Source organism: Anoplophora glabripennis, unplaced genomic scaffold (assembly GCF_000390285.2).
Source record: "Anoplophora glabripennis isolate ALB-LARVAE unplaced genomic scaffold, Agla_2.0 scaffold373, whole genome shotgun sequence".
Classification (NCBI taxonomy): Eukaryota; Metazoa; Arthropoda; class Insecta; order Coleoptera; family Cerambycidae; genus Anoplophora; species Anoplophora glabripennis.
In genome coordinates, this window is record NW_019417316.1 from 424619 (window position 1) to 439688 (window position 15070).

General features: G+C 30.9%; 1 protein-coding gene across 1 annotated transcript in view; it reads left to right on the forward strand.

Moving 5' to 3' along the window:
* Positions 1-404: 404 nt before the first annotated feature.
* LOC108908965 (cdc42 homolog) overlaps positions 405-15070 on the forward strand; it is a 40252-nt gene continuing 25586 nt past the window's right edge. Inside the window, exon 1 of the mRNA XM_018713168.2 lies at positions 405-805. Coding sequence (XP_018568684.1) covers positions 547-805 — 259 coding nt within the window. The 5' untranslated portion in view covers positions 405-546. The remainder of the gene's footprint in view (positions 806-15070) is intronic.

Below are 15070 nucleotides of genomic sequence, written 5' to 3' on the forward strand. Positions count from 1 at the left end.
TAGAATTTTCATTTACGCCCAAACCTACTACTTTAAAAAATAGAAAACTCCGACACTGGCAACTGATTCCCATTCGGTGACCTTCACCGGAGTATATTTGGTTGCCATATAACTAATAGGTATTGCAATTTGCATTTATACATATTATTTTAAATCAGGATAAAATAATTAAATTTGTAATTGTTGCAAGTTGATTGTTTACGATATAAATAACATTTAAAGTGCATAACCTGTATTTTTTTAGCTGTGCTCTTCTAAAAAGAAAAAATGAGATGGGCATATGTTCTTCTCGCTCTTAATTATCTTTCTATTTCTCTCGTCGGTTTCTCTATACTCTACAGGTTTTTCGACGAGATCATCTAATCGAAGTGACAAGTGACTCAGTTCTCGTTGTCAGTTTTGTAGTAAGGACGTCTTGTGGGAGTGTACAAGTACTGCGACTGCTGCTGTGTGTTACTATGTCTGAAACGATCTACCTAATAGGACAAAGGGACATTTGAACGTCGACGTTGCAACATCGAAACTAAACAAACGAGAATCGCGACAATGACCCCACAATGCAACTCGGCCCTACTTTACACGAAACAACCCCTTTTAACGCAAAGCAGGCCTGTGACTGTGATTAGTAGTAATGGGGCTGTTAAAACCAAGGAGAAACCGAAAAACACGAAGGAAAGACTGAAGAACAAAATAAAATGTGTAATAGTGGGTGACCAGGCGGTTGGGAAAACCTCTCTGGCAGTGTCTTATAGTAATGATAGTTTTCCTAGTGAATATGTTCCTACGGCGTACGATAATTATAACGGTGAGTAACTTTTATTTGTTGTAAACACGGCCCCAACAGGTTGCAGTTGCAGCAGGTAGAGTAATATGCACTCCTAGAATGTCGGTTCAAATTTCAGATAAAACACTGGCAAATATCATGCCAACTACAAACTTGTAATATGTGTTGAACGTAGAATTTACATATAATATTCGCTAAATAAATTATTTCCCCATCATTTTAAAAAATATAAATAATCACTAGGTAGGTACTCATGAATTCTACGGTCTATCTAATGTAGATTATATCCAATTTATTATTGAAATAGATAGGTATAGGTATTATAGGTACTTTCACTTTATATTTTTCTAAGTACGCTTTGAATGGAAGTACTTTTACTGACAAAAGTACATCAAAACGTCACACTAAACACTAAACTTTCGGATAGGTATCTATTGTTAAAAAAAAACCGGTGTACAGATTGGTTAATTTGACTTCACTTAACATTTAAGTAATATGAACAGGGTGTTCACAAAAAATTATTAAGCTGAAATTTTGGTCTTTTGCGAAAATGAAAATTGACTAGGTATTATTATGTTCTAAGAGTAAATAAACTATTATACCTAGGTATTTCTAACAGTTTCTTAAAAGAGAAAATTTTGTATACCTACGTTGAAACTAAATTTTTCCACTTTTGGACAGAAGTACAATTTTTTTAATAAGATTCATACTATGAAAAATAAAAAAGTTTTCCGTGTTCAGCTTAAAAATAATTACATATAAAAAAACAGATCCTTAAATGCGAATAATGCGATCCCAGGTAGATTTCATCAATGTTGGTTCTTTTTTTTTTTTCATTAATATGTAGTGTGTGATCATTACATTAAAAACCAGGACACCGTTCTAATTTTTTTTAAAGAAACATCTACGTTAAATGGTACTGATTTCTATTATTAAAAGTTTGACTGAGTAGCATTAAGTTAAAACTCTCAAATTTCAGCAATCTATGGAAACCCCCTTGTGAAAACTATTTTTTGCTACAAATATATTTTTTAAAGCACCACTTAAATTAGTTATTAATATTTTAAAAATATATATTTTACAATTAGATAAAAGTGCATCAAACTGATTGTATTGGTAACGGGTGATAACTTTTGGAGAACAGAGACTGTAAATGTCCAGTTACAAACAGACAATTTTATTGGAAATATTTTTTGGTACATACTTGAAAATTATCTTTTTCATTAATGATATTGTGGGAAACAACTACTAGACGGGCTATTATACACCCCTGTCATTGAATTACACAATAGCTTCTTAGCCATAATTCTAAAATATTAAAATAGGGTACTGCTCACTGCTCAGTGTACTGTACAGTTTTAAAGAATGAGTAGTACCTATGCCTTTATGGTGATAATGGGGGCGATATGTAATAGTTAATGTCAAGTTTTTTAAATTAATTTTATACACTGTGTCCCAAAATGATGCAACAAGATTAATATTTTTTTCCAGTTGAAATTTAAAAAAAATCACTGAAACAGGTCAATTAGTAATAGAAATTATCACTTTTCTTCAATATTTTCTATTTTTTTGAGCCATGTTTGACAGACCTTTAACATTACCACCTTTTTTTTTTTGAATATGACTATATTTTATAGTATAAGTAGATAGCCCTTCTAAAGACGAATTCAACGATATAAGGTTATACCTACTTTTTTGTCATAGTTGTCAAAATTTAGAAGAATTCCTAAAATGAAAAAAAAACAATAATTTAGTACTACTTTTTATTTTGTTACAGCAACATTACATTTTGAATAACACTAATTTGGTGTTATGTTTTCGAACTTCTTCTCTGATACGATTTTCCAATCCTTCGATAGTGTCTGTTTACATATACGTTGGTTTTTAGATAACGCCATAAAAGAAATCTGGTGGGGTTTAAGTCAAAGGGGAAAGTCGATTTGGGAAAACTTCATTAAGGTAATTTCTGATTTCGAGGTAAAAAAATGTAGCAACCAGACATCACCAGCAGGCATATCGTGCTCATTAGGGTTAGGAAACGCAATAAATCCAAATAAATGTCGCCTGTCAAATTTCCCTCAAAGAAATAAGGTCCCAGTATGCGGTTTCCTACTATTCCAGCCAAAACATTCACTTTTTCCGGCCGTTGTGTATGTTTTTCTTTCTATGTAGTTTTTACATGTTATCTGTGTTATTTACATCAGTCTTTTAGTAGTTAGTGTCAAAAATGGCTTGCGTGTATAGCAATTCAGAGTTGATGGATATCGTTTTAATTTATGGTGAAGCAAGACAACAATTGTATTATGGTGAAGTATTTGTGTTATGGTGAAACAAGACAGAATTTGTGTTAGTTCGTAGGAACTGAATAAGACGGACCCAAATGTGTTTACACAGTGGATAAAATTTTGAACAATTGCTGTTTCAGCATCGGGTATGTCAAATGATTTTATCATTTAAAAACACAAATTAATTTTATTAATTAATTAAGTATTTGAATTTGCCGATATAAAATAGGTGCGATAAAATTCTATTTACATATTTCTTTCCTTGCGAAAGTTTTTGTCCGTTTTTATCACACCGCCATGACGGTCGCATTGTGCTAGGTCAGGTTTTATAGTGGACCAGTTTCCAGTGCCGTGCAGAAGTGTATTTTTAAATCATTTTCGAACCGCCCTTTTTGATTTTTTCTTTACAAAATTGTATTTGTAAGGGTCCCCTGTACATCCAAAATTTTTTTTTGGATAAGTTCTGAATCACCCTGTATAGAGCGTCCTATAAAAAAAATATCGGTAATGTTATAGGGCTGTCAAGCATGGCTTAAAAAAATAGAAAATACTGCATAAAAATGACAATTTGTATTTACTACTGTTTCAGCGATTTTTTTAAATCTGAACCGGAAAACAATATAAATTTGGTTCCATCATTTTGGGATACAACCTCGGATACAACGCATATTAATTTTTTATTTTAGAAAGATTTTAATTTTCTGTATTTTATACTAAATTTGTGATTTATAAATTCATTATTAGAATAAATAAAGTACATCTGAAAATTTAATTTTCCCGATTTCGTAACATCATCTGTTGCTCCCTCTGGTACGTAATGTAATACCTACGACTCGGATGTCGTATTTATTTATTTATTTATTTATTATAGCTGTTTAACATTGACAATTTATTGATGAATAAATTGACGAAGTTCTTCATGAATTAATTCACGAATTTATTGGTAAACAGTATGGTTTTACACTGCAACAGACTTTGTCAATTTTTTTGACGCATGGATCAGTTCTATCAACGAATCAAAGAAGCAAATAAATTTCAAAAATGTCACCTTTCCACTCATAATTGTAGTGATACAACAGCGGTGCCGTTTTGACACATATTATATAAATATTAGTGTTTGTAAGTAACAAATCAGTAAAAACAATGCAAAACTAGTACGACGGCACACAATTATTTACATATTCCAATAACATAACCTCTTTACTGATCTGAGGCTGGAAATCTGTTGGGTTTACATTTGTCCAATTTCTTGATGAAGCGACTTCATGAATTAATTGATCAATAAATTGTCAATGTATAACAGCTATTACTAATTTTAGGGTTGTTTTTTCCGTGGGGACCTTATGTATATGCTTCCTATTTTACCTCTCTTTAGTTTTTGATTTATTGGTTATTATAACTTATGTAAGTATGTCATGCAAAATTCCTTTTATTAACGCCATTTATTTTAATTTTGAATTAAATCATTTATACCTATTATGGATTTAAATTATTTATAGTTAATGTGTTTCTTGGGTGGCTAATAATTAACTTAAATTTGGCTTCGTTAGGCGAACCTGTGATACCTACGCCTACTCCAATTAGTAGACTATCTTATTGTTCAAAGCGCCAATTACGCACCTCACGCTGGATGACAACGGTAGTTCATTTGTCATCTGTTTTTACACAGTTGCAACCGAGGTTGCAACCACTTTATTTTAAGATAGATTCACGTAGCCCCTGACTAGCTAAAACATAAAAAAACGAATTGTTATCCAAATTTTCTATTACGGATCTGTTAATTACGATCTTACACGTAGGGTTACCAGATCTATTTCATGATAGACCCGGAGAAATTGATGCCTAAAAAAAAGGTCTCAGAAAACCTGGGAGTCAAATTGTTTTCGATGAAATCATCGATCTCAAAAAAAAGGACGTACTCAGAAAATACCTACTTCTCTACTTCGTGACACATCTGGAGCAAAAAAATAATTAATGTCTAAAAAACGACGGAATCAGGAAATGTGGAGAAGAAAACACGATTTTTCCAGGAAACCCGGAGAACTGACATGTTGACATGGTTTGTTTCATGCTGTTCTAGCCAGAAGTTATACTAATTCGAATTGTTACCAAATTAAGTAGTAAGTAGTAATTCTGCTAATTCAGGAGTTTTTCCCACTTCGTTAAACAGACTAGAATTTGATGGAATTGTTTTGGTTATATCTTCCATGTTTTTTTTTCCTCAGCTATATGTCCACAAATATCATTTCATATCTAAAATAAATTCAAACGGTAATATGCAGCACTGCTAGCTTTTTTTATCCTACTAAATTGGCATTTTATTCGTAGCTACTAGAACCAATATTATAAATGGAAACTACATTATTTTTCTTTAACATCAAGTGACCTTTTAGTAGATTGAAGTAAGCAATAACATTTCCTGTTTGAGCCATAAATGGCAAGTAAGTAAGGTCGGAGTTAATTCTATTTAAAGGAGATAACATCGCGTGCAAGGCTTAAGTAAATTCGATTTTTTTCACTTGACAGATTCAATTTTTTTAACAGTTCATTATAATAGGAATATTTCATGCAAATGTTGGAAATAGTCTATGCGCAAATTGTACAGTTATCAACAAAACAATCATTTATAAAAAGTTACGATAAAAAATACATTAATGTATATTAATAACCAGTAATAATTTACTTAGTTGGTGGTTAAAAATTGTGTATAAAAATTATATGCATTAGGTACAAAGAAAACATCAAATTATTGACAATTAGTTCGAAACAATAAATCAAATAATAGAATACGCGAAAAAAAACGAAGCTCTCTACCAATGTAGACAATTATTACTGTACACTTGAACTGGTTTTCTACTCTGACAGCTATTCCAAGATTAGAGTAATTTCCCACACTTGAATTGGCATTACGCGGTGAATACGTTCATATACATACTTAACATATCTCATTTCCTCATGTCAGAACAATAGTCCAATGGGCCTTTAAATCGCAATTTTGGGCAACTTGCCTGAATTTTTGATATAAGTGAGTTTGAGGTATATAGGTAATAACAATGTGACAGTAATTTTTTTTCAACCCCCGGCCAGGGGTGATAAAATATAAAATAAAAGGGTTTTTCAATATAACTCAAAAGGGGTAAGAGCTAGAAAAATAAGTTTCTTATAAAAGTTGTAGAGCATAAAATTCTACATAAAAATGGTGTATTAACTTTTTCTTGTACTATTAAAATTAATAGTTAGGGAGACTAGAAGTTAAGGTTATAATTTTTTTCCAATTTACTCTTAAAAATATAACCTATCTTTTTAGAGAAATAGATTAATAAAAAAATTATAACAATTTCACAAAACGAACGTGATTTTTTATCTTCGTCATAAAACAAAATTTCGAAAGCAACTTTTTTAATTTAAATAATCGATCGAACGGCATAGAAATACATTGTTTTAGTGTTAAATCATAAAAATTAACGATTAAAACATTTTAATTGTTTTATCTTTTATATTAAAAATTAAAAAATATATCTATTTTTCCGAACAGAAAATTTACATTTTTTAGAGTAGATTGAAAAAAAATATATGAAATTCATTCATTATTTCGCTTGTTATGATTTTCTGAAATCATCCCATAACTTCTAGTCTCCCTAACTCTGTTCATTTTAATGGTAAAAAAAAGTCAATATACCATTTTTATGTAGAATTTTATGCTCTACAACTTTTATAAGAAACCATTTTTTTCTAGCTCTTACCCGTTTTGAGTTATCTTGAAAAACCCCTTTATTTTATCTTTTTTCACCCCTGGCCGAGGGTTGAAACAAAAATTACTGTCACTTATTGTTATTATATACCTCAAACTAACTTACATAAAAAATTCAGGCAAGTTGACCAAATTGCGATTTAAAGGCTAATTTAATTGGACTAATGGTTGAATTGCAGAGATTAACGATATTGATAATACTATTAACAAAATTATTGTTTTATTTCCCCGTTCAATTTTTTATAAAACTTGTGGTCAGCAAAATATGCAAAATTATTTTGCATATTTTTTATTCACACGATTCTAATATTAAATTATTGATCCTACATATCTACGATCGTGCAATAAATACATTGCTCTATTTTCATCCAATAATCTTGTATTATCCACTACATATAATTAATGCGTATTACTACATATAATTATTATGTGTTAACGTTGAACAAAGCAAAAGAATCAGATTATTATAGAGGGTTATGACTGCACTATTAGATTCAAGATGTTTTCTGTGAAAACGTATTTTATTGCTATTGAAAACTTTTTTAAACAGTTGAAAAATTAAGAAAAACCTAACCTTTGTTATTTGATTTAATAACACTGCGCCACCAAAAAAAAGTGAGCTGGGTCGTGGACCAGACCAGTATCGAGACCAGTATATTAGTATTTTGACCTGCTGAATCCGAATGTTCCCTAGAAAGCGATTTTCGATTTCATGATCTCATTGCGTCATAACTCCATAACCCCATAGCTTCGTAACCCCGTGACTCCATAACCCGAGGTGTACGAGGAACGAGGATGTATCCATGAACCATGAAAGTCTGAGGAATTAAGTGTATGGCTTGTTATTGTAACTCCGTATACACCAGGAAAATTAGCGAAAATAAAAGAGAAACTCGAAAAAAGTCCTATCCGCTAGATTATTGTAAAATTGTCTAAAGGAACATAATACAAGACATCTCTCGTCTCGTGAGTCAAAAACTTTTATTAGCTAATATTCTATTTAAACAAATAAGTGAGGAAAAAAGTTTTTTCACTTTGCAGGGAAAACCATCAATTTTAGCGAAAAGTGACTCTCAGGCAGCTTATTGGGAGTAAAATTATCTACAAAATGAGACTGGTTAAATTAAAATCGGTTAATAAACAAAAAAGTTATTCCAAAAAAAACAAGAAAAGTGCCCATTTTTTCATTTGTTTATAACTATCGCATTTATTGTTAAAATTTTATAAAACCTATGACAAGTTGAGGGTTTTGTCATACTTTAAAAGTGTGCCAAAAGTGGGCGCTGTAGGTGCAATAGTTTTCGCACAATTCTATTTGTTTATAGCGGAGGCTCCAAAAGTTATGAACTTTAAGCCTCTGTACAGGCGTTAATTTTCAATCAAACATGATTCTGAAAGCGTCATTGTAATCTTAAAGACGCAATTAAGCGACCTATTAAAAAATATCACCGTTTTTTTGACATTAACATTCTCAAATTGTGCATTAAAAAACGTGCGTTTTTCGCTTATAAACAATTTGAATAACATTGTTGCTATTTATGCTATCTCACCGAAAATAGATGCAATGGATAGCTGGCAAAAAAATAGTTTTAAATTAAAAAAAGTACCCTCTACGACCAACAGGAGCCAAGATAAGAATTATTTATTTTAAATCGTAGCGCAATTGTTTATAAATAGTAAGACTTGAATTTTTCGCAAAATAAAGTTTACGACGTAAACTACGGTTTCCCGTGAATTGCATTGAAAAATGTGGAAAATTAACGACTCGCGAGCCCTTTAAAGAGAAGGTACTCTGTCCGGCGGCCGGCGGCGTGGGTGGGGAAAGTGCGCGCTGTAAATTTTGCAATATCTCGGCTTCTATTCATCGTAGAAACTTATTTTTTCTTACACTGGGCACTGGAGTAGCTCGACGAAAAAATAACAATGGGCATATTTACGAATTCGTAGAATAGCCCTGAACCCCAGAAAAAATGCATCTTTTATAATAATTTTTTTTTTAATTTACAAAAATGTCACAAAAATTATTGTTAAACGAAATATTAATTAAAATTTCAATTTCGGTATTATTTTACTATTATTAAATAAATAAATGAAGGTATCGTTCATTTAAAAAGTTATTTTTTTTACATATTAAGGCAAAGTAAACTTGTCTTTTCAATATTTTGTTAGCTATTTAATTACGATTGAAATGTAAAATTAATGTAAAAATTCATAATATATTTTTTATTGCGCTGTTGCCATTAGTCCTTCATTTTTGTTTGGCGGACGACAAATCAGAACTTTTAATGTTTGATAATTTATTTCTCTGTGAAATGTGTGGTAACATGCTTTTTTCTTTCTCTCATCTATTAATGATTCATGTAAATATCTATATTTTTTCGCTTTACCATTTTAATTTTTTCCACCAGTAAAGCAGTAAGACTTAAGGTATCATAGCATTTCCCATAAGAACTTATGTTAAATATTCAAATTTTTGGCATTAATTAAAAACAAAAACAAATCGATATATCTCAATAATGCGAAATTGGCTGCATTTTTTCGTACCACGCGATCCCCCTTAAGATTTGACTGGGCAAATTGAATCCTTCTACGTTTAGATTCCTATACGTAATAAGGCTACTGCTGGATGCACAGAATAGGATTGACAAAAACCAACTATTAAGTGGTAGAATTGATTCATACGTCAAAAAACTTGACAAAGTCTGTAGCAGTGTAAAACCACACTGTTTACCAATAAATTCGTGAATTAATTCATGAAGAACTTCGTCAATTTATTCATTAATAAATTGTCAATGTAAAACAGCTATTACTAGTTACTACATACATTCAAAAATGCACGTTTAAGTTCTACATAGGTACTTAACCTAACATTTGAAACAAGATTCATAACATACATAAGCACGAAAATTACACGTCTTGCATCTTAGGCGTCATGATCGACTTGGTATTAAATCAGGTTATGAGAGGTATATGTATATACGCAAAGATATCTTTTAAAAATATGTTAATCAATAATTAATTAAACAGTTGTTTATTTAAAAAATAAAAACCACAACTAGCACAATCGAGAAGCCTTCTTATTCTAGCACTTACTAATGTTTAACCATGTAGGTACCTACTAAAAGTTTGTGTACCTATTAATAAGCTTAAATCATCGTGCTCGAACAGATTTAAAAATGTACCTTTTTGTTTAGTTTGATACTTTTCATTGTCATCGTCGTGATTTTGCACTTAAAAAAATTAGAATTACCTACTATAGATTTCTTATTAAAAATCCAATCTCACCAGCTTATATTTTTTGCGGAAAATTTCTGGAGTATGTGTTTGTAAAGTTTTCGTGAAATCGTTCTCAATTATTTTGGAAATTTCCAAGCTGTACATGATGATTATTTTATTGTGATTATGTATATAACGGATCGTATCGATTAACTCTTCAAATAAAATCTACCAGATGACAACATTATTTCCGAAAGCATTTTTATTGCACTTCGGATAAAAAAAGTATATTTAAGCGATAAGTCTTCGATGTTGTCATACCTAAAGCATAGTTTTTATCGATACACATACGTGTTTTATTGTAGTTTTAGCAAAATAAACAATTGAAACGACCTCTATTCACAGATAACGGGACAAAATTATATTTATTATGAGCTCGATTATGAGTCATGCGGAATAAAAAATGTTCGTTGTTGTGATGCCTTTTATCTTTCATATCAGCCAGCACCCACCTAAAATTTGATGGGTTTCGTAAATACCTAGAAGGTTGATACATTTATTCATGTCTATAAACTGAAATTAATAAGTCTCAAAAATGTTTTATGTCGGCTCTCAAAAGGGATTAGGATTATCAGCATTTCTTTTTAGTTTTGTAAAATACTTATGTGACATTCTAATGGTGCCTTCAAGGGAAATGCTTTTTATAGAAAATATTTTGCAGGCAATTCCTACAAAAATATTTTTAAATATTACTTAGTCTTTCGTTGCATTCACGGTTTTATGGGTTTGCCTCCTATCTGATGTGTAAACATTTAAACATTCTAGATAAATCTTATAGGTACCTACCTGTATTAATCTAAAATTGTGTTAGTACTTGACCTTGAGAGAACAACGATTGCTAATAAAATCGTGACACGAAAGGAATTTAATTAAATAAAGCAATTTAAAATATGAATAAGATATCTGGAATCTGGAAGAAATTTTATATCGAAAAAAATATAAATATCTACCAACTCCTTCTGGGGTGTATCTGTATTACTAACCATTTTGTATAAAAAGGAAATGTTTTTATATGTACCATCCGCCCCTATATCGAAAGACTAATTATTATTAGAATCACTCGGTAAAAATTATTTTCCGTTTCTATTTAAATTTCTATTTGTTGGGCTTCATGACGATTTTTATTTAATGATATCGCCTAATAAAAATCGTTTAGTAAAATATAAAGGTAGATACATTTTGAATTATGTACTTACATATCTACTTATACAGCAACAGTTACGAATTTGTTGAATTTTAGGAAGGACATGTACTGATATCCCTTTTTACATAATTCCAATTTGAACAATAAATACCTACCTACTTATGTACCATGACGAATTCTAAATGATATGACCCAATATTTTCCTGTTATTTGTAAGTTTGTTTGCTCACTAATCGTTGTTTAAAGTACATAATGTCGGTAAATAAAAGTTTATTGGTATCTGAAATAATAATTGTGTATACCCTATTAAAAACATAATAGATTTCTATTAGCTACCTCTACCACTATTTTCCATAGTCGAGCATTGCTTTTTAAAAAATCAACGTACTTAAACTTCTCAAGTGAATAAAAAGGTATGTCGCACGGTATTTTTCAATTAGTTTACCATTGACATTGACAGTATTTTACGGCGGCTTTAAAATACAACGCAGATACCATCTTATGATTTGATTCTTCTGGTTCAATTCAACTGGCGTTAAAATGTATGGCCTATGTATGTATTCTAAGACCTCGGCGAGAATATTAAGACAAGCCGGAGAGACCGTAAAAAGGCGTCGAACGGCCTAACTATTGCGGTGATGGTGTTATAATTAATTTCACAGCCGAAGAATATCGTTCATTTTTTCCATTTTCTCTCTTCACTTAAAACATCAAAAATGGTATTTTTTATTAGTATTGTTTCAAATTAATTTGATTGTCGTATATTGCAACATCATGATTTTTTTTAAATCATAAACAAGAGTCAGAGTTGGTATTTATATCATTTAGTAATGTATCGCGACAAACGGAAGAAACGTAGAAAAATTGAATGCAAGCGTTTTTAATAATTTTTTTCTTTCGTCAAAATAATTTTCATTGTGAAGTAATTTTTTTTTTAATTCTATCTCGAAAATAACTGCGCTGCTGTGATATTTTTCTTTCAGTCGAATTTTACTATACAGCGTCTTCCAACTTGACCTAATGAAATGAATAGGTTCTTAGGTTTTGAACGACTGTCGTCGCAAATCTACTACATATTTTCCAAGAATTTAAGTTTTTTTATTTCTTCGAGAAAATTAGAAATCCGACCCTGCAGAAAGGGCAGGTAGTGTGAGTGCCCCTCTAAACAGGTAGACGACACAGACAGCTGGGTAGCCGGTTCTATAAGGTTTCTTCTCTCCTTCGCAGCTAAGAACAAAGAAAACCGGGTTAACAAGGGTGATTGATCGGATTTACTTCCTCTAATTCAATCGGAAAAGATAATTACTTAATGAACCCAGGGCCTATTTTCTGGCGGTTGTTTTTTATTTTGCTGTAGAACAACATTAGACTAATATTCAGGCAATTTTAGGCAAATTTCTACCTGCTCGCAATTCTACCTGCTCGCAATTATAAAAACACTGCAGTCATTTTGAATTATACGTATAAAGACGTATAAGTCGTGGTAATATTAGCCTGTCAAATTCTTTCTTGCATAAAAATTACCGTTCAAATATGTAATTTGCGTTAATGTTTTATAGGTTTGCTAATTTCAATAATATAATAGGTATGTAATAATACATATATTAAATATCCATAAGTATTATAAGTTTATGTTTTGGTTATTAGTCATGATTCTTTCGCTTATGGTTTTTGACCTCGCATGTAAGGTTAAAAACAATATTTGAGAGTCGTTTAATTTTTTAACGGTGACTTAGGAGACATTTTCTCCCATCTGGAATAGGCGAGCAGTTATTAAATATTTTCTTCTTTTTTTATCTGTGACTTTAAATTTGTATACAAATTTACAAATATTCATACTAAAAATCACTCTCAAATATTGCCAGTGCTGGACGTTTTCTGAGTCGCACTTTTTTCTAAATTATCGTTGGTTCTCTCAGCCACGTTTTTGTTTGCGATTGATTAGCTCAAACCTCTAATTTGCATGAACATTCAGCCTTCCTTGTTTATAAATATCATTAAAGACCTAATAAACCCTTAACACAATTAAAAAAAACTGTCATCTTGTTTTGCCCCTTATCTCGCTTTGAATTTTGCGTCTGATTGGAAAAATGACTTTACAAGTAAATCTTTTTTACAGTTAAATAATTAATTTCCTTTACGGTTCAGATCAGTTATCGGCTTAACATAATAAAAATACCAACTTAAAATATCTTAATGAAATAAAATGTATAATTATGTTATAAAAACAGTAGGCAATCAAAATTTGCTGTACCTATCTGAACATAATAAAAATGAAAGCATTATTGTTATGTATTACTATTTTCGCGTTAGATTCCCTTTTTGACATCATAATGATGGTTAATATCTAAAATTTCGGTTGTAGAGAAAATAAAAGCTAAAAGTAGGTACTTGGCTCTACGTGTACTGAAATGGAAATCTTTATTTTAACAACCAATATAAACTCATACGGACTATCCGCCTTTCAGGGCTTGTTTGTATTCAGGTCTACTTAGATAAGCTTAATTGATACGATACAGTAACTAAATAGAAGGATGACGTTCCGGGTTTACTTTTAATTTTTAATTTATGATATAATTTGCTACATGAGGTGTTTTATCTACGCGTGACATTCGTTATTTACTGAAATTGTCCCGAGGATAAGTAGATATTTTATTGTCGAGCCGAAAATTAAAGTATTATTATCAATTTAAAGACATTTGTTGATTTAGTGAAATCGCCGAGTTTTTTTGTTTTTCTATTATTTCTGTAGTTTACATTAATTACAACCTCAAGAAATATTCGCAAAAAAATAAGCGGGGCTTGTGAATGAAATAGCTTTTAACTTCCATCTCATGTTGGAATAATAGACACACTCACATATTCGGTTGTCAATGTTGTACTAAACATGAGGAAAGGTCTCGCCTCTTGAGGGAGATGATATATCATTAATTACTTTTAATAAAACGATAAACATTTCTAGTAACATACCGCAACCAAAATAATTATTTACACAATTTATTACAAAATTGTATCGTCAAACATCATAAAAAAAATGGAAAATAAATCGATACGAAAATGCCTCGTCTTTGTAGTCTTAACTATAATGATAAATGCCAAATTTATAATATTACTTCATAGAAATCACATTCGCTTAAACAATTTAGATTTCTTGTCGTTCGGTAGCCATACCGCTATCTCCTTCAAAAGAAAGAAACTGAAACTTCAGATTAAGTAACTTGGTTGGAATTTGCTGTCTATAGTACTGGCCCATGGTATTCCTGTATAGCTCCCTGTCCTGGTTTCCATTTTTTACGGATGAGTCGTTTCCAATTTCCAGGTAGTTTTATTGTATCCCTGTAGAGGTTTAATTAAAATCTTCCCCCGCTCACTAGAATTTTGGTGAGTTAGTTTTATCGCGTCTACTGTAGGCTTTTTTTCGCGAGTGAAGTCGTATGTTGTAGTATGTGTAGTATGAGTGAATATTACGTTTTTGCGAGAATAGTCAGTCATTTAAACTAATATGTGACGTCACAAGTTTAGTTCAAATGACTGAACTCTTCACCCTTCAGCTGAATATTCTGTTGTTATATTCAACTAGTATTGTTAGCCGGTAACTTAACCTTTTTCTTTTTGACATTTTGTTTGAATGAGGATAAAAATCGTTCAGCAAAATGATGGATTCTGATACGGCTGTGGAAGTGGTCAGTTTAAATTTAAATTTTAGAGGCACAGATGTTTTAGTAAACGTAGACGTTGAAACAGCAAATATTTTACTTAATGGTAAGATTAATTTTTTATATGGGATATATTTGCGATCCACTTTGCTTCAGGATTATCCTCTTTTTTTT